Here is a 21,734-nt window from a genome sequence, read left to right on the forward strand (position 1 = left end):
TGAGTAGTTATTGTGAGGATAGTCAAATGTATACATTTCTGCTCTCTGTTTATCTCGACAAACTTTTCCTTTTTAAAACACCTGTTGATGAGAATCATTCCGATGGATGTTGTTTGTGCAGTCAGGAATGGAGGGCTTATCAAAGGACAACAAAAACATCAAATTTAGAATTTAGTCAACTATTCTTAGATTTTTAAGATAATGAGAACTGACATTTTGACGAGTTCGTTTTCTTAAACATCACTATTGTCCCATATGATCATATTAGGTTGGAATAGAATACCAACACGAAAAGCGCAAACTATTGATCAGTTGGTTTGTGGACTACTTGAGCGGAATAACCCAAGAGAATCGCAAGAGGAGTTGGAAAAGGGGGAGGAGTAACACTCCGCTCGATCCCAGATCAGGCCTGAAGCTGAGGAGAGGAAAGTTTTTCAAAAGTTCCAGGAGGCTTACCGAGAAGTACGGCAGCTGTGTCCGAGCTGCGGAGGGAAATAGGGATTGGACCTACGTTTTCAAAATCGTCAATTTTATGAGGATTCCCTGACACTCTTGGAACTTTTATGTTTGTTTGAACTTCTAAAGGATGTATTACTGCTAATATTTTAATAGAAGCGTTGGGATTTCCACCGAAATGGGGGGGAATATTCCTTGGATATTCCTTTCAATTATATTCACTATTCATAATTGTGAAGGTAAGGCAAACTTTATTCACTTGCACATTATAAGTAATAAAACGGTCTGTTCGGATGGGACAGCTCCACTGTAACATTGTAGTCTAGACAGCACTTACCGGCATCTCTACATACTATGATCACGAATGCTACACTTGCTACTCATAATTTACTACATTCCCAGGCGTGACATTAAATCAAAGCAGGAATACCGGTGACTTCCAAAGTACAAAATCCGAGTGTCTGTGATTAGCCTACCATTGTATCCTGGGATTCAAGCTAACATTGCCTGCATCGTTGAAATGCTTTGTTAACTACAAGAATCACAGTATATGCGAAAGGGGGGTTTCTACAACTGAGAGTGCAGCCCATGTGCCATATGTCAGTAGCTATTTAAGTCCTGTTTTGGTAATTGAGACAAACTACTATATACTTTTCTACTGTGGGTCAGTTTTTCTTTTCAGATTGCACAAAATAACAAACAAAGAAGAATGCATGTTTGTGCGGTATTGGTATGCTTGCATAAGGAATGGCTGCTTCTTGGGGGTTAATACCACCGTGAGAAAATCATTGAAACTTGAAGTAAAGCTCTGCGTTGCGCTGAGGCGCGAGCAAGCAACTCTAACGCGTATGGGTTATAGATGAGAAGAATGTGAGACTAACAACATTAGGTTTTTTTTTTTTTTTGGGGGGGGGGGGGGGGGGGTTGCATTCTACAAGTTGTACACATGGTAGGCTATAGCTTACGTATAACTGAAAATAATTTGAGAACTGAGTTTTTGTTCTCCCCAGTAATTCCTTAAATCATCCCGGGGAAAATAGTGGTTTGTGTGATTGAAAGGGGGTGATGAGACAAAACGTATCCCCCTCCTTGATCTGAACAAAGAGCTTTTAACAATTGAACTTTGTTGGGTGGGGGAAGTGAAGATGGCAGGCTAGTAGCCAGTGTGTGTGACTGTGCCCAATATCACGGGCCCAGAGATATTAATAAGGTGGCCGTTAGTTCTAGCCAAAGAGTAAACACAGTAACATCCACAGCATGCTGGCGTGTCCATAAAATGCCATTTGACGTGGTAATACAGCCCTACTGCTTCTAGAGCAAATCTATAGTGAAAGTCCAGAAAATGGTTTGGGAAATTGTTGCCTAGTCTACTTTATGTCCAGTCATGGTTCCAATAGGCTCACCAACTACTTTTAAATGATTTCAGTGCGCTCAACTAAATACTGGAGGTCTGTCGTAGGTTATATTAGTGTCTCTAATTATTTTCCTCCCTTTCAACAGGATTCCGCTGCGAGAATAAAAACAGACCGTGTGAAAATGGAGGGACTTGCATGGACTCACCTGGTCGATGCATGTAAGTGCAACATCGTTTTAGGTTTACTTAGATTTTTATCCTATCCCCTAATGCTCATGACAAACGTTGCTCTGACGGTTCCGGGCATGCTGAAAGCGAAAAAGCGACTTATTAACGATGGAGGAGATCGTTGCATAACATGCATAGCCCAGCCTCATGAAACTTAATTGTCTGGAATACAGCCAAGTTCCAAAACTCTTATCGTTGCAGTGGCACATAAACTTCACGTGACATATCTTTGTTTCCAACGTCATGTATAACATAACCCATCAATTGGGGAAGATAAGTGTGCTGAAAAACTAATAAATGCAAGGTGACGGCATACACCCATCCTGCCTGGACTTGAAGGCACTTAACTGACAGTAGATGTTCACTTGCACCTGTTGAGAAGCTTTGATGGCATAAAGGATGTTATATTCTATGAAGCAAGACTAAGGTGCTCCTCGTTGGCAGTATAAATCAATGTATTGTTCTATCATTACCCAGAGCTGGGCTTCTATTGAAAAAGGGGAAATATCATGGATATTAGGCTATAACGTGCGAAAAGTTGTCTGCTTTCTTCTTTCCCGCCTATACGAATTTAAGTTTGAATGCAGTCGTTAATGGTGATTACAGGATCTTTTTTTTTTCATCTTGATGGGAGCGTGGGAAACGATCTCTTTGGTAAAGCTACGTGCAGTGACATTCTTGAGGTGGGAGCTTTTGTGTAGCCTACATTTAGGCCTAATATGTATTTGTGTTTCAAATTGTGAGGTTTACCACCCCAAAACATGACTGTTTCGAATTCAATGAAACAAAAATGTATTCTTGTTTTGTGTTTTGTCTAAGGTCAGCTGTCTTCCCACTACAGTATTTTTATAACTTTATGAGTTTTGACCTACCACTCCCTCACCTTTACACAAAAGTCCAATTTGGAGCTAAGTGGCCTTGTTAGCCTACTGTGCAGTTTCTTCAACAAACATTTAAGCAAAAGCATTAAATATTTTGTCTTGTCCTCTATTCTTTGTTATTATCACATTTTGGTCTAACAGTGTAATTTGCTGTAAACTATAACTGACAATAGCGGCACATTAATTTATGGACACCTGTTTAGTAAATGTTGCTCAAGCCTATAGGTTTTAATTATTACCTAGAGTTAAGGAGGGTATGAGTCATTAGGTAGCCGGTGGGTAAATGTGTTTTCAGTATTCCAGATTTCTCAGTATTCCAACAAAACCAGACCTTTCTTGACTGTCTCTCCACTCAAATGTGTTGTTGGTTGGACTAGGTAAACCCTTGACCTTGGACCAGTATTCATTAACCTGTACACTATAGTGATCATGTCTCTGAGTTAGTGCTTGTCATTTACATTCTGTAGCTCACCTGCGTTGTGTGTGTGTGTGGGTGTGTGTGTGTGTGTGTGTGTATGCGAGTGCGTGGAGGGCCGTGCATGCGTAATCACTCTCCCGGTTCCGTGCCAAGACAGCAAGGGGCATTTCTTTAAGTGCGACAAGAGGGACTTCCAATGGAAAGGGGACACCAAATGTCATACCACACAGTGTGGTAGCAGTACTACTGCAGGGCAGCAGAGCATAGCGGGGACAGCGGCAGACAGAGGCTTGTAGAGCCACCCAAGCTCGCTCCCCAGAGACTTCACAGAGAAACTGGAGATCCCAAACAGCAGAAAAGATCCTTTCTTCCCCCAGATACCTGAGTGTAACCGGGCACCAGCAGGACAGGGCGGAGAGGGTGAGAAAAGAAAGGACACTGGAGAGTGAGGCAGATATGGGAGGAGAGAGAGAGAGAGAAAATAAGAGAATATATAAACAAAGGGGTGTAGAAAATGAAGAGGTCAGGTGGGATTTTAAGATTAAAGGGCACATGAGCCATTTATTTAGTTCCAGATTGAATTCAACCATTATTTTCCTTGTGATGTCGTGTTGAGCGCACATTTGGTCCTGGTTTGAGTTGGGCAAGTAAGATTTGATTTCCAATAGCTTACCTCGCGGCTAGTATGCTCTCAAGTAACAGCAATAATATGTTTTTATAGATCTTTGTATTGTCATTGTTAGTGTCCTAGATATCAAAATATCCTTTGTCTCGTTGGCAAAAAATGAAAGTCACACCAATCTGTGTCCTAAGCATGCCAGAACCATAAACTTTGTTCCTTTTCCCCACGCTTCTTGCCAGGGATCCTCTGAGATTAATGAGAAAAGACCAGGCATATGTACTTGATACCAGATTACAGCAGTAAAACAGTTTCACTGATTGAACACTCTTAAATAGCCTGATTGGCATCGTTTGATGGGCATTTCTGTAGAAGCCTGAAGCTTGCTGGCAGTTAATCACGTGTCACTCGTAGAAAAGTGTTCGTGTTTAAACTTTGATGTGGCAACTGCACCTGTTCTTGTGCTTTGACTCATCAACACCCCACTGTGATTCACAATATCGAATTACGACATTGTCCTTTAGCTTCAGGCAGTGACGCTTCCAATTGTGTCGAAGAGTGATACTCAGTCACTCCCTTTTCTAAACGGAATAAAATCCCAGTTGGTTAAAACACTTTATATTGCTTCCGCTTCCAACCTATCTTCCTGTCACTGTGATTCCTACCAAAAAAGACTGGCATGTGCACTTGACAGTTGAAGGGCTGAGAGTGTCACCAGAAGTGCAGCCCTCTAGGTGAGCAGTCAAGAAGTCCGGTGAGGAACCCCAGGCCCCTCAGCTCCGCCCTGTGTGCGGAATGTGCCGCTCCAGTGAGGGGCAGTGTCGCGGGCCTGGAGGGGCGATAATTAGGCAGATTGAGAGGGTGTCATTCAGAGAGGATCCAGCTGGAAGAATTGGGAAGGGGGTGGGGGGGGGGTGGGGATGAAGGGGGTTGCGTAGGGGACAGCTGGTGGATGTTGTGATGGTAATCCAGTGAAGTCAGATCCTAACAAAGGGGGAGCGGAGGGCCAGGTGCTCCCATTGAGCGGCTGGCTGCCCCCCATGCTGGGAGCAACGGGCCCCGGCATGGACGAGAGGAGCCCGGCGGCCCACGGGTCTCTCCCTGCACATGCGCCGCGTCTCACGGCGCCTTTGTCTCAAACCGCTGTTTGGGTCTCGAAAGCACACAGTGGTGGATCGACAGATGACGCTCTGCCCTGAGACTCTCGGCGCTCCATGCGTACGGATGAATGAGACGCTCTTCTCAGTGTGTGTGTGGCGGCCGGAACGATACAGTGGTTCTCTGTGCCATTATTAACGACTTGGCCTTGACCCTCCGTAGAAGAGTAGCCTATAAATTATGAGTGTTTTGTTTTAATGACCCATGGAAGCTCCCAGGCTCTTAGAGCATGATGAATGAGGACAGTTTTGAGTTTGATAGGGAACAACACACACACAGTTAGTGTGTGTGTTGTGTCTCTGGCATATCTTCCTCTGTGTGACCGGGTCTACTTCCTGTTCAAGATGAACCTGAGGACAAGATGGCTTTGGGGAACGGCCAAGACTTTCCATATAGAAAGTACATGTTGTTCTATGAAATACACTAGCCTCTTTTATATCATTTAAGATGGATGGAGAAAAACGTTCCAGTGCATCGTTCTTTAAAAGCCCAATTTACCTTGAAGGGGAGATTTGCACACAAATTCCCAAGAAAATGCCCTGGCTGACTTTACACAGACACACACAGTTTATATTGTTGGCTTGGCCTAGAGCACCTTGGGTATATTTTTCCGGTGTCTTCATGGTGGATTAGAAAGGAATGCTTAGTAAGAGTCTTCCTTTCCCCCTGTTGCTTTGAGAGCATTGTCCTCACCTCCAGTCCATTCACCCCCGCCGCCATCTGAGGAATGCCTCAAACAATGCCGTCGACCGAGTCTCATTTAGGAAGGGATGTTTGGAATCGCTTGTTTGATTTGCAATTAGTTACTCTGCAGTTTGCGAGCCAACGTGTAGCCCAGATCACTCATGTTTGTTTGACAAGCAGATGGAGCCATCCGTCATGTCTGGAGCACCATTGCCACTAAAGAGCCTGTACACCAGGTCTGTGTGGCATGGGGACGGGAAGTTTGAGTCGAAGATGAGCGCTATCTCAGGGGGGGGAGGGGGGGTCCCCACTGCTCCTGGGTCGTGACTTGAGACGGGGAGTTGAGGTTCCCAGGCCCCGTCACAGGAAGCGGTGGCTCCTGACCCTGCTGCGACGCACATCCTGTCTATCTCACCAGCGTGGAGGAGCTCACTCACCACAGGCTCTACTCCTCCCTCTCATCTCTCCTCGGACCACAGCGCGTCCAACCCTCGTCGGCGACAGGTCCGTGGCGTCCGCGACCATCCTTTTACGGCGCACCAAGTCGAAAGGGAGACCGGTTTATGTCCACCTTACGGCAAACGCGGAATTTGACCATCAATGTCCCGCACCCGAGTGGCACACACACACAGACACGGCTAGATAATCAAGGTCAGACTTTCCATTATTGTGCCGACTGCAGAGGCAGGAAAAGGGTTGAGTCGCGTCTTATTAGTCCTTGTGCTGTAGTCTGTGTATGTCTGAACCACATGCTTAGAGAGGGATAAGCCTTCCTCAGATGTCTCCTCCTCTGATTGTTTCTCTTCAGCTGGGAGACGGCTTCTAAAGAGACATGTAATTGGAATAACCCAGGTCAGCCTCCCCTGCCCAGCTGAAACTCATCCTGTTCCTCCCTTCGTTTCAGGCTAGCGAAAGGAAGGGATGGGTCCTTCTTTCCCAATGTGACGGGAAGAAAGAAATATTGCCCTTCCTCCCCCCTCCCCCCCCCCAAACGTGTTTATTTTGCTAGGAGGCTTTTACGCTAAGGAATATCGGTTCTCAGCCCCGGCACAGAGAGATGTTTTGAAGGTGCGCTGTTGGTACAAGACATGTATCACAGACAAATAAAAGTGAATTCCCACGTTGCGGTTGTTAGTTTCTGTGTTTATAAGATGTTGGAGAGGATAAGAGAGGATCTCCACCCTTCATCCTCAAGTTGGAGAGTGGTTTATTGGGGACAGTGGTTGAGATAATGGACATTCTTGAGTTGTTTTCTAGCATTCCCCCTAGTTTGTTATCACAAACACACAGTGGATTATCTCCCAAGGACTCTGATCTCACAGTCTATCTTCTGTGCCATTTCAACAGTTTACAACTGTTGAAATGTGCATTTTAAACTTTACCAAGTAGCTGGGGTATAAGAGGGAAAGTCTTTTAATAAGGGTGCAATCTTATCCCTAGTTAGACCATACAATGTTGAATTATGTTTGTGGTTTTGGACGTTCATGGATGGCCTTCTCATTGTGCAATAAATGTTCACTGTGAAACACATGACTCACTATTGGAAGGAGTACACTGCAACCTCTCATCAACTGTGTGATTGTCCAACGATTTAGGTCAGGACAATGCAAGGTATTGGGAAACTCGAGTACTGTGATATTTTATGCTAGAATGGGGCTTTTTTCCAGTATTTCCAAAGATCTCCAGATGTCTGGTTCAGTTTGGGTGGTGGGGTGGGGTTCTGTGGTTGAGCATTCAAGAATGCTTTGGAAGACCTCAACCCTAGGATACATGCAATGAGGTTATGGCTGATGCTTTGCTATTCCAAAAATCTCCTGGAGTTTTCTCTCCAAAGTCTGTCAACTGTTATGTTCACACATACAGATAACTAAATAGCATTAGCCTATAAATGACTAGCATATTGCCAGCATTAAGCATTTAGCTTAAAATGTATTTTCAGTTTTAGATTTGATTTATGTAGTGTCGTGGAGAGTCCACTCGTGTAAAGGATTACGACTGCTTTCCAAATGCTCAGATCTCTACACGACCACACCTATGTAATTTCCTGGCGGAAGAAATGTCAGGACATTTGGCAGAGCAAGAGATTGAAAATCAGTTACTAATGTGTGCTTTTGTGAAGGCCGGGGCCCTCTGTTCCAGGCAGACTTGCTGGTCAGATTCATATTTGCTTTTCTTTAAGACAAGGTTAATTGTCTTAATGTTCACATGGTTAATATTCATGCCATGGGGGGTGCACCAGAAAGCTCCCTCTGGTGATTTCAATACCTCCATTGTCTGTTCAAGCACCATTGTTCAATTAAACCTTGGTCTTTAAACGGCGAAAAACTCACACACATATCCTTTTTATATGTGATCAGAGTCCGTCGGATTGATTTGCCGACAAACTGTGCTCGGTGTTACCTTTGTCTACAGGGGAACACTTCTCAGAAGTTCTCAAACTGTCCTCACAGAACCTGGACTCCCCAAACCCCCCCCCCCCCCCCACACCCTCTCCCCAACCATGGGTTACTGTTGCCAGGCTACAGCCGAGGCCTGTTGGTCCGTGTAAGCTCAGGCCTGAAAGCCTGGCTGTTTGGGTCACTGCCCCCCTCCCTCCAACCCCCCCCCCCCCCCCTCACACAATGGGGTTCTGACTACTTTAGCTCTTTTATTTGGACCACAAAACGCTCCCCTACCCCCAATCTGGCTCCTTTCTGAGAAAGAAGAGAGCAGAGGAGAGGGGCTGTTGGGGGAAGGGGGACTCTTGTTGGCAGTGTGGTGTCAGTATGGAGTCTCACAAAGGAATGGAGCTGGTTCCTGGTTGTGGGGGTTTGGGGAATGGGGGGCTGAAGCTTGGTCTACCACTCTGCCTCACAGAGACTTTTGTTGGGAGTTCCCAATTCCCATACCTTCATAAATTCCTTCAAAGGAACTCGGCAAACCAACAAGTTGGCGACTGAATTCCTTGTTCTCGGCTGGGATGGGCAGACGGTCCTTCTTGTTGTTGTTCATTTGTTTTGTGTAGAGTTAGGGTAGGGCTAGCAGTGCCTGGGGAACAGGATCCCCATAAGTGGGGAGAAGGGGCATTCATCCATACTTGTTGCTTTGTAGGCCGTGACTGTCTGTATTGAACCGTGTCAAGAGATTACTGCCTGCTGGCCACAGGTGAGCCGCCCTCCGACCCAGAGGTGATTCGGGGGTATTGTGTTGGAGAGGATGGGCTTAGGTTACCTGCCACAATGACCCTCAGGCCGGAAAACTAGCATTGGGTTACACAGGCAGAACGAAGGTGACAGGATTCACCTACATAACTCACCAAACCTTTATCTTGGGAACAACACACTCTCGGGGGAGAGATCACTACAGTCTGACACTTCATTATCAATCTTGGCAGATGTGGGTTCTGTGAAGGATTCCCTTTTCTGTAAAGTTGTGATATCTACATAAAAGTAGCTGTGTCTTATTGTCTGTGTTCTGTACAGCAGTGGACCCTTTCTACACTCTGCTGGGTAAAGCAGTCACCCTCATCAACAGCTAAGACGGGTTGTAAGTTTTTTGCTTGTGTTTGAGTGTGTCTTGGAGTGGTTACTGCATGAGTAAGCATACAACCTGAGTGCTTTTCCTTTTGTTGCAGTGGTGCCTTTCGTTGTTAACGCTCTCGACGGTGTGTTTACGGGTAACTGAAAATGCATGTGGGCTTTCGTGAAAGTACGAACCCCGTCTGTGTGAGAGTGCGTTTGGCTGCTTCTCCCCGTCTCCCGGGCAGAATAGCTCCATTGTTGGAGGGTAAAAAAAAATCCGGGCGAGTGCCAGACAGCCGGACTTCTGCTGACAGATGTGGACAGATGCGCAGGCCCTGCAGCTGGCGCGAGCTCTCTGGGGTGTTGTGACGTGAGGAGATTAGGGCCTTCCCCAGGCCCGTGCCCGCAGACTTCCCGCCCGCCCCCTCGTGCTCGCTCTTCCTCAGGGGTCAGGAGTCGGGGGGGGGCTCCGCGTAAATCTCTCTCGAGGATTGGGGCGGGTTGCGCAACCACCTGCACCTGCTCTCCGTTTTCACCACAGGCAGGTCCGTCCCAGTCCAAGGTTCTCCCCCCTCCTCCTGCAGACGGTTTCACAACAGTGGCGAGCTCTACTTGGCTGTAAAGTACTCCTGCTTCCTGATAAGGCCTCTGCTCTCAGGTGCAGGGCAATGTAGCGCCCTTCATTAGGCTGCTCTGATAGCACTCGGGCTTCACTGTTATGGGAGTAGCATACAGCCGGTGGCCAAGGCCCAGACAAAAGAATGTGTGTTTTGACTGTCGGACTTGGCTGTGTGTTTTTAAATGAGGACAAATAATCACTCCAGCATTCCCTCCTGCTCCTGCTCCTCGGCTAGCTAACCTACACACACACACACACACACACACACACAAACAAACAAACACACACACTATTCATTCTGACAGTTTAGCCATACTTTTGATATAAATACTCTTTGAACTCTCAAATCTCATACATATCCACACATAATCAGGTTCTCCACAGTCGTCTTTTGTCGCCCTGTACTTTTAACTCAGCATTTAAACACAGACCTGAGGTCACATAGATTCGAGTGTGACTGCACTGGGCTCATTCATTCCCACACAAATTGTCAGACAAACACACACAAATCCAGTTTCACATTCAGAACTTCCTAGAAGTGTCTGTACGTTTTTTTCCCAGTCCATGAAGAGCTGTGAAGGGCTTTGGAGCGGACCGGGCCATAAAGATGGCTGTTCTGTGGCTTTCTTCACTATTTAAATGTCCATGGCACAGAATGGCCTCAGACGGGTCGGACTGTCAGACTGTGTTGTACTTCCAGCCCTTCAAGAAGCTCTCTCTTCAGTCCCTGCAAACCCTTCTTTGTGCTGCAACTCTGTTAAATATCTTTTTTTGGTGACACCCTAGATTCCAGACATAGTTAATTTGCTTCTAAATAAACCCAGCCAAGCCATGACAAATAGCCAAGGGGACATGGGTAGGGGGTGATTGGTGGGGTGTCAGGGTTGCTCGTTCGTCTGTGAGGTTTCCAGGGCAACGGGGATCTAGGATTCAGAGAGAGTGTGAGTGTTTTCAGAGCAGGAGACGAGGGATTACAGAAAATATGACATGACATTCTCTCTGGACCAGACCCCCCCCCTCTTCAGCCACCCCCCCACACACACACACACACACACACACACGCACACATACCGAACCACCACCACCACCAGACCCCCCCCCACACACACACACACCCCCACCAAGCCACCACTCTCTAAAGACATTCCCCCTTCAACAGACGCTCCCCTCTCTCCCCCTCCCGGCCCGCCCCCTCTCCATGGCTGACTGACATTATCATCACAATCAGACGGGGGGGACCTCTGACATTTGACCTCTCAGCATGTGGGGAGGGGTTGGTAGGGAAAGACGGGCCTGGGCTGGAGGCTAGCTGTAGGGGCTTTGGAACATGGTGGAGTAGCCGTGGCAACTAATCTAGTCCCCTCAACATGGCTGTTCTAGCTCTTTTACTACGTAGAACACGTACTTCCAGCCAAACCAGTGACCCCCATGGATGCAGCCACATCAGCCAGACCTGTTGGAACATGAAAGGGACTCTTCTTCTGTGAATGTAAATGTCTCATGGTCCCAGATACCCAAATATCTTTATTTTTGTTGGGCTACCCCCTTATCAAAAGGAGTGATGGTGGAAAAAATATAGGTATTTTGTATACGTCGAGAACACTTCCCGGATTTTCTCTTTTGTCTTTGAATGTGGTCCGTGAATGTGTGTCGTTTCGCATTTTTGTGGGTGGGCTTGTCTCAGTGCTGAGCCTTGTGGCTTCCCTGTCTCGCCTTTGTCTTGTTGTTCTGAAGAAAAAAGAAACTAGAACACTGAACGGTCTTGTTTTTGCGAAGCAGACCAGAGCAGCCAGGGAGACGCAGAGACCTGGCAGCCTCAGCAAGCGTCCGGGCTGAAACGGCGCCCCCTAGGGGTCCCACCCCGTACCTGGGGCCCTCCTTACAGCCCGGAGAGAGAGTACAAGCAAGTCAGGGAAAGGCAAGATCGAGAGAGAGAGAGAGAGAGAGAGAGGCCACAAAAGAAGCACACACAAATACAAGATGAGCTCGCTCGGTGTAATCGCGGGCCCCCGCTGCATAAAAGAGAGAAGAGGAAGAGTCATTGTTGTTTTCTGCCCAGGGGTTATTTTACAGTGAAAGAGGGACGAGGGCCCGAGGGAGGTCGGAGCCCAACCACCACTGCCCTGTCATCAGCTTCAAACAGCCCCGTTTGAAGTGGGAGCCTGTCTCCCCCCCCCCCCAGTCAGGGGCTCCCTGTGTGGGTGTAGGGTTACCCAGCATGTAGCCTCACAAACAGCCCCCCAATTGGAGCAGTGTCCCAAGCAGGCCCGGGCTCCCTGGAGAGGGCCACAGGAAACCCTGTTTGGGGGGTTTATCTCGCCTCACCTGTGCTCTTTGAGGTCAGGCGCAGTCGTTCCTCGCAGTGGCGCGGGGGCTCTCCTGAAACGACTGCAAAGGAGGGGGGGGGGGGTCTAAGTTCTAGTCTTCGCTGATAGTCTCAAAGCTGTGTCGGCTGTTTTAGACTCTAGAAGTCCATGTCATGGGTCAGTGAGGTCTCAGGTTGTCTTAACGCTGCTGACAAGGTGACTAATCTGCTGGTTTTGGGGGGGCGTGTTTGTGTTAACATAGGATCGAAACGCGAGCTGAAGTGTGGAAAAGCAGTAACGGAGAAGGAATGTTAACTGGCATGGAAAAAGTGAGGCTTTCCAGCCGGTAACAACAGAGGGAAAGAGAGAGGAATGCATTTCTTGTCTGTTCCAGCGAAGACAGAAAGACTTAAGAGAAGGCCTGCATCTGTTTCCGAATGAAAACTTGCGTGTGTGTGTGTGTGTGTGTGTTGCCACTGACAAACTCAGTGCAGGCTTGGGATATTGTGAGGGATTGGAGTTGAGTGAGAGCCGGGCCAGCCCAGGGCCCAGAGGCCCATGTCCTGCCAGGGTCTGACTCAGAGGCAGCGAGGTCTGCCAAGGTGTCATGGAGACCCAGGCTGCCAGAACCTTGGGCAACATGGTGGGAATGGGCTCCCGGGGCTCTGGCTGGAAAACACACACACGTCGTTTAACATCTCAGTCCTAAATGCCTCAACTTGTCATTTTGTCTTAACCCGCTAACCAACAACTGTCTATTCTGAGAGGGCTGTCTGTCTGACCGCCTGTCTGTCTGTCTGTCTGCGTCCTGTTCAGATGCCGGCCCGGCTACATCGGACCTCTCTGTCAGCACCTGGACCCCTGTCTCCGGTCGCCATGTCTCAACGGAGCTGCCTGCAAGAGCCAGGTGGCCAACGGCATCCCACAGTTCACCTGTGTGTGCCACCGAGGGTTCCGAGGTACAGACGAATCCGGCGCACCCGAAGGACGGCGTCGTCGAAACGGACGACGCCGTCAAATCGCCAGTGGCTGTGTGTTTGACCGTTTAACGTTTCCCCTCTCCCACCGAAACCAGGTCAGGACTGCTCCCTCATAGACGCGTGTGCCACCAGCCCCTGTGCCAACGGTGCCCGCTGTGCCAATTGGAACAGCCACTACAACTGCTCCTGCGCGCCCGGGTTCCAAGGCAAGAACTGTCGCAGCGACATCGACGAGTGCCGCAAGCCCGGCCTGTGCCTCAACGGAGGCCTGTGCCTGAACACGCACGGCTCCTTCCGCTGCCAGTGTGTCCCGGGGTACAGCGGGCGCACCTGTGAGGTGTCCTCCCTGCCCTGCGCCCCCTCCCAGTGCCTCAACGGGGGCACCTGCCGCCAGACCAGCGATCACACCTACGAATGTGCTTGTCTGCCAGGTACAAATTGCACTTCCCCCGACACACACACACACACACACATTTCATCTCAGGCTTTCCCAGGGCTGATGATGTAGCTGTCAGGGATGCTGGGATGATCTCCCCTGTGCCAGGTCCACTTCCTGTCTGCTATTAATAGCCACTGACGAGCAGAGAGCAGGCCACCGCCCGGCTCTGCTCTGCTCACTACTGGAGGAATTTACTTTATGGGCCTTCTGGTTTTCCTCCGGGGAGCTGACAGGAAATGTCTCATGCCGGAAAGGAAGTCATTGAAACTGTGAGAGATTATAAAACAAGCAAACACAGCGGGGAGTAGGGACCTCTGGAGCAATGTGGTGTCAGAAACAGGCGCTGCCACGGTGGGAAAACGCCATGAGAAAATGTAAACACTTGGACACCCACTGAACCTTTTAGCTGCCCACGCTGCCCTCGCTACCTTCACTACTGTGGGAAACGGAGAGGGACGGGGAGACGGGTGGAAGTGGATGTTAGACAGCTCGGCTCTGGAAAACGGGCATGTTTATTATCCGGCGCTCAACCCCCCCCCCCCCCCCTTACTTTTCTGCCTCTCCCAGGGTTCGATGGCCACAACTGCGAGACCAACATGGACGACTGCCCGGGCCACAAGTGTATGAACGGAGGCCTGTGTGTGGACGGGGTCAACACCTACAACTGCCAGTGCCCGCCTGAGTGGACAGGTACGGCAGGCGCGCAAGCAGCGCACACACCAAGCCCTGTGTTTGTATCACGCGCCATGGAGTCCAACATCTCTCCCCCCCCCCCCTCCCCCACAGGCCAGTACTGTGCCGAGGACGTGAACGAGTGCCTCATGCAGCCCAACGCCTGCCACAACGGCGGCACGTGCTTCAACACCATCGGCAGCCACACGTGCGTGTGCGTCAACGGCTGGACGGGCGACGACTGCAGCGAGAACATCGACGACTGCACCACCGCCATGTGCTTCAACGGCGCCACCTGCCACGACCGCGTGGCCTCCTTCTTCTGCGAGTGCCCCGTGGGGAAGACGGGTGAGTCGGCGCCTCGCGTATCGGCCGGTGTTCGAACCCGGCGCACGCGCGCACGCACACGCACCTCCAAAGAATAGACTGACTCAGCCGTCTCTTCCACCCTATCCCTCAGGCCTGCTGTGTCACCTGGACGACGCCTGCGTCAGCAACCCGTGCAACGAGGGCGCCGTCTGCGACACCAACCCCCTGAACGGCCGCGCCATTTGCACCTGCCCCGCTGGCTTTGTGGGCGGAGCCTGCAACCAGGACATGGATGAGTGTTCCATCGGTAAGCCTGCCGACAGCTCGGCACCTTCCCGAAACCCCACCCCTCCTCCTCCTCCCCTCTGTTTCCTCCCCCCCCTCGTCCCCCCCTCGTCCTCTCTCCTGGCCGGCGCGGCGCGCGTTGTGTGGAAGTGACGCTCTTTCCTTCTCGTGGGGCCTCCAGGTGCCAACCCCTGCGAGCACTTTGGGAAGTGCGTGAACACCGAGGGCTCCTTCCAGTGCCAGTGCGGCCGAGGCTACGCCGGGCCCCGCTGTGAGATCGACATCAACGAGTGCCTGTCCATGCCCTGTCACAACGACGCCACCTGTCTGGACCGGATAGGGGAGTTCACCTGCATCTGCATGCCAGGTAACCACCCCCCTTTCTCTCTGTCTCTCTCTCTCTCTCCTGGAGCCCCTCACAGCTCTGACGCACCGAAGACAACTCGGCGCACCCGCCGCCCGTAGGCCCGACGCGACACATAGCGTAGCCGACGGCGCTCGGATCGGACACGGAGCCGCTGTCGTACCTCAGCACCATCGGCCACTTGTGGATTCAGTTATGTAATCCAAGCCCCCTGGCTGAGCTGTGGGGGGGCGGGGGAGGGGGGGGGGGGGGTATGGAAGTGTTCTTTTTGTACTGGTAATAGTGTACAGCCAGACGGGGCCAAACAGAGGGCTACCCGGCATTGTGGCCGGGACTCTCATTCACAAACACAAATTGAAACTCTCACACACGGTCCTACATGCATCCTGGGGTTTCGAGGGGGGACTATACAAATTAGGAATGGGAGTGAGGTCTATAGGGCTGGGTGGGAGAGAGGGCGAGCGGCGAGGGGAGGAGTGTGCGGCGAATACTAATGAGCCGTGGAGTGGTGGGAATGGAGGGGAACAATAGGGCCCCTCTGTGCTCCACTTTGCACCCCTCATACACACGGAGAGGGAGAGGAGCTTTTTCCCAGAGCCTCTTCTCCCCCCCCGACCCCCCCCCCCCCCCCCCTCCATTTCCACAGACGGGCCCTTCCTCGCCCAGCCTCCTCATCGTCGGCTGGGCCCCGGCTAAGCCTCATGCGGAGCGGGCCCTGTTCTTTTCCGATTCCACGCTAGCTCCGCCGCGCCGGCAGCGCTCCGCACTCGGCTTTCGCCTCAATGGGAGGAGTTCTTCCGTGGTGTCGTTCCTTTTGATTCGCAGAACATGTATCAGCTGAATGGGGGAGTTGACCCAGGGAGCGGTAATACTCTGTGGACAGTAGGGTGTGGTGATTCAGGTCAGCGCAGAGGGAACTCTCGGATGTGTCTATGATCGTTTCCCACCCAGAGGGGGAAAAAAAGCTTGACATTCCCCCTGTGGTTTGGGGAGGGGAGGCCGTGATTGAAAGCCCTGTGGCCTCCTGTGACTGCGAGGAGGAACTTTCCCACAGCCGAACTCCCCTCAGTCCAGGAGAGACAGCTCGCTGAACCGTCGAATCGCTCCCTCGTCGCGCTTTAGCGCCGCTGCGAGCGCGGAAATCTCTTGCTCACGCCTGTGACCGTTCCCCCCTTTTGCAGGCTACATGGGGACCTACTGCGAGGTGGATGTGGACGAGTGCGAGAGCAACCCCTGTGTGAACGACGGCATCTGCAGGGACATGGTCAACGGCTTCACGTGCACCTGCCAGCCAGGTACGGTATGGCCCGCGTCGGACTCTCCACGTCGGGCCCTTCTCCAGCCCGTCTTAGACCCCCTGGCTGGGTGTGGGTGTCCGGGGGGAACAGGTGTCAGATCTGAGGCTTCGTGTCGGAGCACCGATGGGCCTGCTGCAGTTTAGAGACACCGCTCATAAAAGCCAGGACCTAGAGGCGGCCTGCCTATCCTCTCTGCCTAAACAAAGACACCATTGTACCCCCACTTCTCCCTACCCCCCTCCCTCCCTCCCTCCCACCCCAGTCCCCTCTCTGGTGGAATGTGGAAGGGACAGCAGTCTCCGTCCCCACCCCCCCCCTCCCTTCCTGGTGGTGGAGGGGGAACAGCAGTCCTACTAATGAGATTCTTTTCCAGGTCCGCAATTTACATCTGGGGCAGACAAACCCCCCCCCTTCACCCCCTATCTAGCTATTGAGCCTGCCGAGCTGAGGCAGGGAGGGGAGGGGGGGGGGGGGTTCCCCAAGAAAGAAAACAATCCCACTGTCTCCCCCCCTCTAACCTCCTGCCCCAGGCAGCAGTCCCCAGCCCATCCTCACACTGCCCACCAACACAACATGTTCCACCAGCGCACCAAACCACCCATGACCAGCGTTTTTTTTCCTTATTTTTTTTTTTCCGTTCTTCGCTCTGCAAGCTTCTTTTTTTTTTACAGCAAATACGTGATTTTTCTCATGTTAAGTAATGTCATGAAATATATTCACGTTCATCAAATCGAGAAACCGCTTGCGGAAATTGCGTTGGTGTTATGGTAGTGCAGTAAGTGTAAAAGTGTCTCGTCTACCCAGTCCAGTTTCGCATTAGCCATTTGCAGATTTTGGAGATAGTTCCAGACATTCCAGAACCCAGCACCGTCCAGACAGGCATTCTGAAATGCAACTTAGCCCAGACATTCCAGATCCCGGGATATTCCGGACATTCTAAAGGATACACTGTCATGGAATTCCAAAATGCAGGGCTCAGAACAGGAGCCGGTCGTTACCTCGACTCCGGTGTAGATTCCTGAATCGGGCTGTAGCATGTGGGCTGAGGCATTTGGAGTCTATTATTCCAAGCCCACAGGTAGCACGTCCTCCCCAGGCCGGCCCAGACGGCGCTATCCTAGCCTAGCCTAGCTTAACCAGAGACCTCTGGCCTCAGTGGTCCGATAGAGCGACCTGCCCTCCTGACCCTTAATGTGGACACTTCCACTGGAGCTTCTCTCTGACCCTTCACCTCTGTGTTTGCCTGTCCCAGGGTTTACGGGCACCATGTGTCAGATCGACATTGATGAGTGCGCCAGCACGCCCTGCCAGAACGGAGCCAAGTGCTTCGACCGCCCCAATGGATACGAGTGCCGCTGCGCTGAGGGTAAGAACCACTGCCCGTTGATTGTGCGCGCGTGTGTGTGTGCGTGCGCGCGTGTGAGGAATGAGTGCTCCCAACCAGGCCCCACACACAGCAGATGTGGCTCCCTCTCACACCTGAAGGGGTGTGGACGGCCCTTAGTGATAGTGGTTCCGAGGTCAGACGGTTCCCTGTGTGTCTGCGCTCAGACTGCAGGGGCAGACTGACATGAGGCCTCTAATCCCCCCCTCCCGACCGGACCTCTGGACCACAAGGTCACTCAGGGCCAGCAGCTGCTGGGGGGTGTCGGGGGGGCTAGAGGGCTTGGTCATCACCCCGACATCTGTTCATGTGTACCCCACAATACACCCCCCCCACGCACACACCACACCACCTTATGGCACATCTTAGCTCACGTCCATCCGAATTCTCATCCGCTCATGTAGAAGAATGCGCTCGGCTACAGTGGTTGAAAGCTTGTTTGTTGAGCTGGTGTGTGTTTTTAGTTTTTTGTTTGTTTGATGGGTGTGTGTGTGTGTGTGTTTGTGTGTTTGTTTCGAGCCGTGTGTATGGGCAGCCGGCTGCATTGTTTCAGGGGCCAGCTGCTTGGTATTCCCTGTGTTGTGGGACCCCTCTGTTGAGTGAAGTGGCTCTGTTAGACGTGGCGCGGGCCATTGTTCCTGCTGCCGCTGGGGAACAAAGACAGGCCTGGGAGGCCCGTGAAGGGCCCTTTGCTCCTGCAGACCAGCAGGCCCTCCCCAGCACACACACACTCTCACACACACACACACACTCTCTCACACACACCACACCGACAGCCTCAAACACCGTCGGCATGGAAACCACAGGGTCTAGACTCCAAACTGTAGAACCTTTCACACACAGAGCGAGTGGAAGGGAAGAGGGAAGTGGAGAAAGAGTCAAATGAAATAAAGGGAAGAGAGAGAAAAAAAGAGAGAGGTGAATAGGAGATGCGATATAAAGTGAGTTTGGATGAAGAGAGTTCGTAGGCGGCAGCCATTATGCAACCGAGAGGGAAAAAACATACATACACACTGGCCCCTCGATCCCATTAATAACGTAAAAGAATCGAGTTGGTTTTCCATTCCCACAGTCCGCCCCGCACTGTGGTCCCTCTAGCTGGGGAGAGAATGTTTAAGCCTGGACCTGACCAGATGAAGAGTGGTCAGTCAGTGATTCTCTCCCCCCCCCCCCTTCTCTCCCCCCCCCCCTCCCCCCCCCCCCCATAGGATACGAAGGCACTCTCTGCGAGAGCAACATCAACAACTGCCAGCCCGACCCGTGCCACCACGGCACCTGCGTGGACGGCATCGCCAGCTACACCTGCGACTGTGACCCGGGCTACACCGGCTACCGCTGCGAGAACCAGCTGAACGAGTGCCACAGCAACCCCTGCCAGAACGGGGGCAAGTGTGTGGACCAGGTCAACAAGTACATCTGCCAGTGTCAGCACGGGACGTCAGGTGAGTTGGGCGGACGAGCCAACATGACGCGTCAGCCGCGGACGCCGTTGCGGGTTCGACGTCGATCGACCCCCTTCTCTGACCCACCTCTCCTCTCTGTACACGCAGGCACAAACTGCGAGATCAACTTCGACGACTGCGCCAGCGGCCCGTGCGACTACGGCATATGCAAGGACGGCATCAACCGCTACGACTGCGTCTGCAAACCGGGCTTCACTGGTAAAGCCCCCCCCCCCACCGCTTGCACAGCAGTTTGGAACTCCGGAGCAATCCGTCCACGGTATGAACCCTCTGTTTGAACCCGGTCGACCCATCTGCGCGCGTGTCTCTCTCTCAGGTCCCCACTGTAACGTGGAGATCGACGAGTGCTCCTCGAGCCCCTGCAGGAACGGAGGGACCTGCATGGACGAGGAGAACGGCTTCCACTGCAAGTGTCCCGAGGGCTTCAAGCCGCCGTACTGCTACTCCCAGGTGGACGAGTGCGGCAGCAGCCCATGTGTCCACGGAGCATGCAGGGACGACGTCAACGGGTGAGAGACGTCGTCCTTCCGAGCCCCCGCCCCTCCGGGGGGGGGAGGGCAAACGGACGGGTCGGAAAAACCCCGCGTGTGAGGGGGAACCGGGTTTGTGACCGTGTCTGTTTTCGTCGCCATGCCAGATACCGTTGTGACTGCGAGCCAGGCTGGGTGGGGAAGAACTGTGACCTGGACCGGAACGACTGTCTGCCCAGCCCCTGCCAGAACGCGGGCACCTGCATCGACCAGCTCAACGGCTTCACCTGCAAGTGTCGCCAGGGCTTCAAGGGTGAGTCTGCTCCGCACCTCAGGACCCAGGGACGACATACACACACACACACACACACACAGACACATGCACACACTCTCACACGTCATCCACACATCAAACGCATGCTGTAAACATACTTGGGCTTGGAAAATAAACATAAACAAAGCAGCCAACAGCCCTGGAAGAGTTCCAGTCGGTTAGATATACACGTCTGGTTCCTCTCAGCGGTGGCCTTGTGCAGTTCTCTCATCGTAAGGGAGTCCTCCACTTCCGACCAACTATACCACATCTCCCCCTAGTGGACGCAAACGGAACTGCCCTGCCTTGACGTACGAAGGGAACGTCCAGTCTAACACGTCTGTGCTGTGCGTGTCCCCCCCCCCGTGTCTGTCAGGTAACCTGTGCCAGGTGAACATCAACGAGTGTGGCTCCAGCCCCTGCCTGAACCAGGGCACCTGTGTGGACGGAGTGGCCAGCTTCACCTGCCTGTGCGAGCTGCCCTACAGCGGGCCCACCTGCGCCGACGTCCTCACCCCCTGCTCCCCCAACCCCTGCGCCAACCACGCCCTCTGCGTGCACACGCCCGACTACCTGGGGTACCAGTGCAACTGCCAAACGGGGGTGGCAAGGTGAGCAACGCGCTTGATTTATTTCCTCGTATATTTAGTCATTCAATCCACGGCGTCCAAGGACCTGTTCATCCTCCAGTTCAAGCCCGGTCGATCTGTAAGACGGCGCGAGAGGAGAGATAGATTCCTGATATCTGTGTGTTTCCCCCCCGCCCCCTGCAGGCCAGCTGTGCAACATCGACGTGAACGAGTGCGTCTCGAACCCGTGTAAGAACCGGGGGACTTGTGCCAACAACCTGGGAGGCTTTGTGTGCTCCTGCAGGGCCGGCTACACGGGCCCCAACTGTGAGACGGACATCAACGACTGTTCACCTAGTGAGTGACACGCACACACGCGCACGCACGCCGACTGTGTTTACTGGACCACAGTACCCGAAACACTATCTCTTCTGTGCAGTCCAGTGACCAAGTTTGAATATCTCCGTAACTAATCTCTTTCTCTCTCTCTCTCTCTCTCTCTCTCTCTCTCTCTCTCTCTCTCTCTCTCTCTCTCTCTCTCTCTCTCTCTCTCTCTCTCTCTCTCTCTCTCTCTCTCTCTCTCTCTCTCTCTCTCTCTCTCTCTCTCTCTCTCTCTCTCTCTCCATCTGCATTCCTTCTCTGTCTCCCTTTCTCCCTCGCCCTCCCTCCCTCTCTCCCTGCCTCCCTCCGTCTCTCTCTGCCGCCCGCCCTCCCTCTCTCCCTCCCCAGACCCCTGCCTGAGTGGGGGCTCCTGTACGGACAGCGTCAACTCGTTCCGCTGCAGCTGCCTGCCCGGCTTCACGGGGCCCCGCTGTGCCCAGGAGGTGGACGAGTGCCAGAGCGGCCCCTGTAAGAACGCCGGCACCTGCACCGACTACGTCAACTCCTACACCTGCGGCTGCAGGCCGGGCTTCACCGGCATCCACTGCGAGACCAACATCCACGACTGCACGGAGAGGTAGGTC

General features: G+C 52.2%; 1 protein-coding gene across 1 annotated transcript in view; it reads left to right on the forward strand.

Moving 5' to 3' along the window:
* The first annotated feature begins 477 nt into the window (after positions 1 to 477).
* Positions 478 to 21,734, forward strand: part of notch3 (notch receptor 3) — a 31,195-nt gene continuing 9,938 nt past the window's right edge. The window contains 18 exon segments of the mRNA XM_067233644.1: positions 478 to 695; positions 1,957 to 2,029; positions 13,040 to 13,182; positions 13,299 to 13,634; positions 14,210 to 14,332; positions 14,429 to 14,662; positions 14,775 to 14,930; positions 15,090 to 15,275; positions 16,454 to 16,567; positions 17,823 to 17,936; positions 19,163 to 19,396; positions 19,505 to 19,615; positions 19,734 to 19,926; positions 20,055 to 20,200; positions 20,577 to 20,800; positions 20,802 to 20,811; positions 20,974 to 21,126; positions 21,499 to 21,727. Coding sequence (XP_067089745.1) covers positions 635 to 695; positions 1,957 to 2,029; positions 13,040 to 13,182; positions 13,299 to 13,634; positions 14,210 to 14,332; positions 14,429 to 14,662; positions 14,775 to 14,930; positions 15,090 to 15,275; positions 16,454 to 16,567; positions 17,823 to 17,936; positions 19,163 to 19,396; positions 19,505 to 19,615; positions 19,734 to 19,926; positions 20,055 to 20,200; positions 20,577 to 20,800; positions 20,802 to 20,811; positions 20,974 to 21,126; positions 21,499 to 21,727 — 2,840 coding nt within the window. The 5' untranslated portion in view covers positions 478 to 634.

This window comes from Osmerus mordax, chromosome 3 (genome assembly GCF_038355195.1).
Source record: "Osmerus mordax isolate fOsmMor3 chromosome 3, fOsmMor3.pri, whole genome shotgun sequence".
In the NCBI taxonomy this organism is placed as follows: Eukaryota; Metazoa; Chordata; class Actinopteri; order Osmeriformes; family Osmeridae; genus Osmerus; species Osmerus mordax.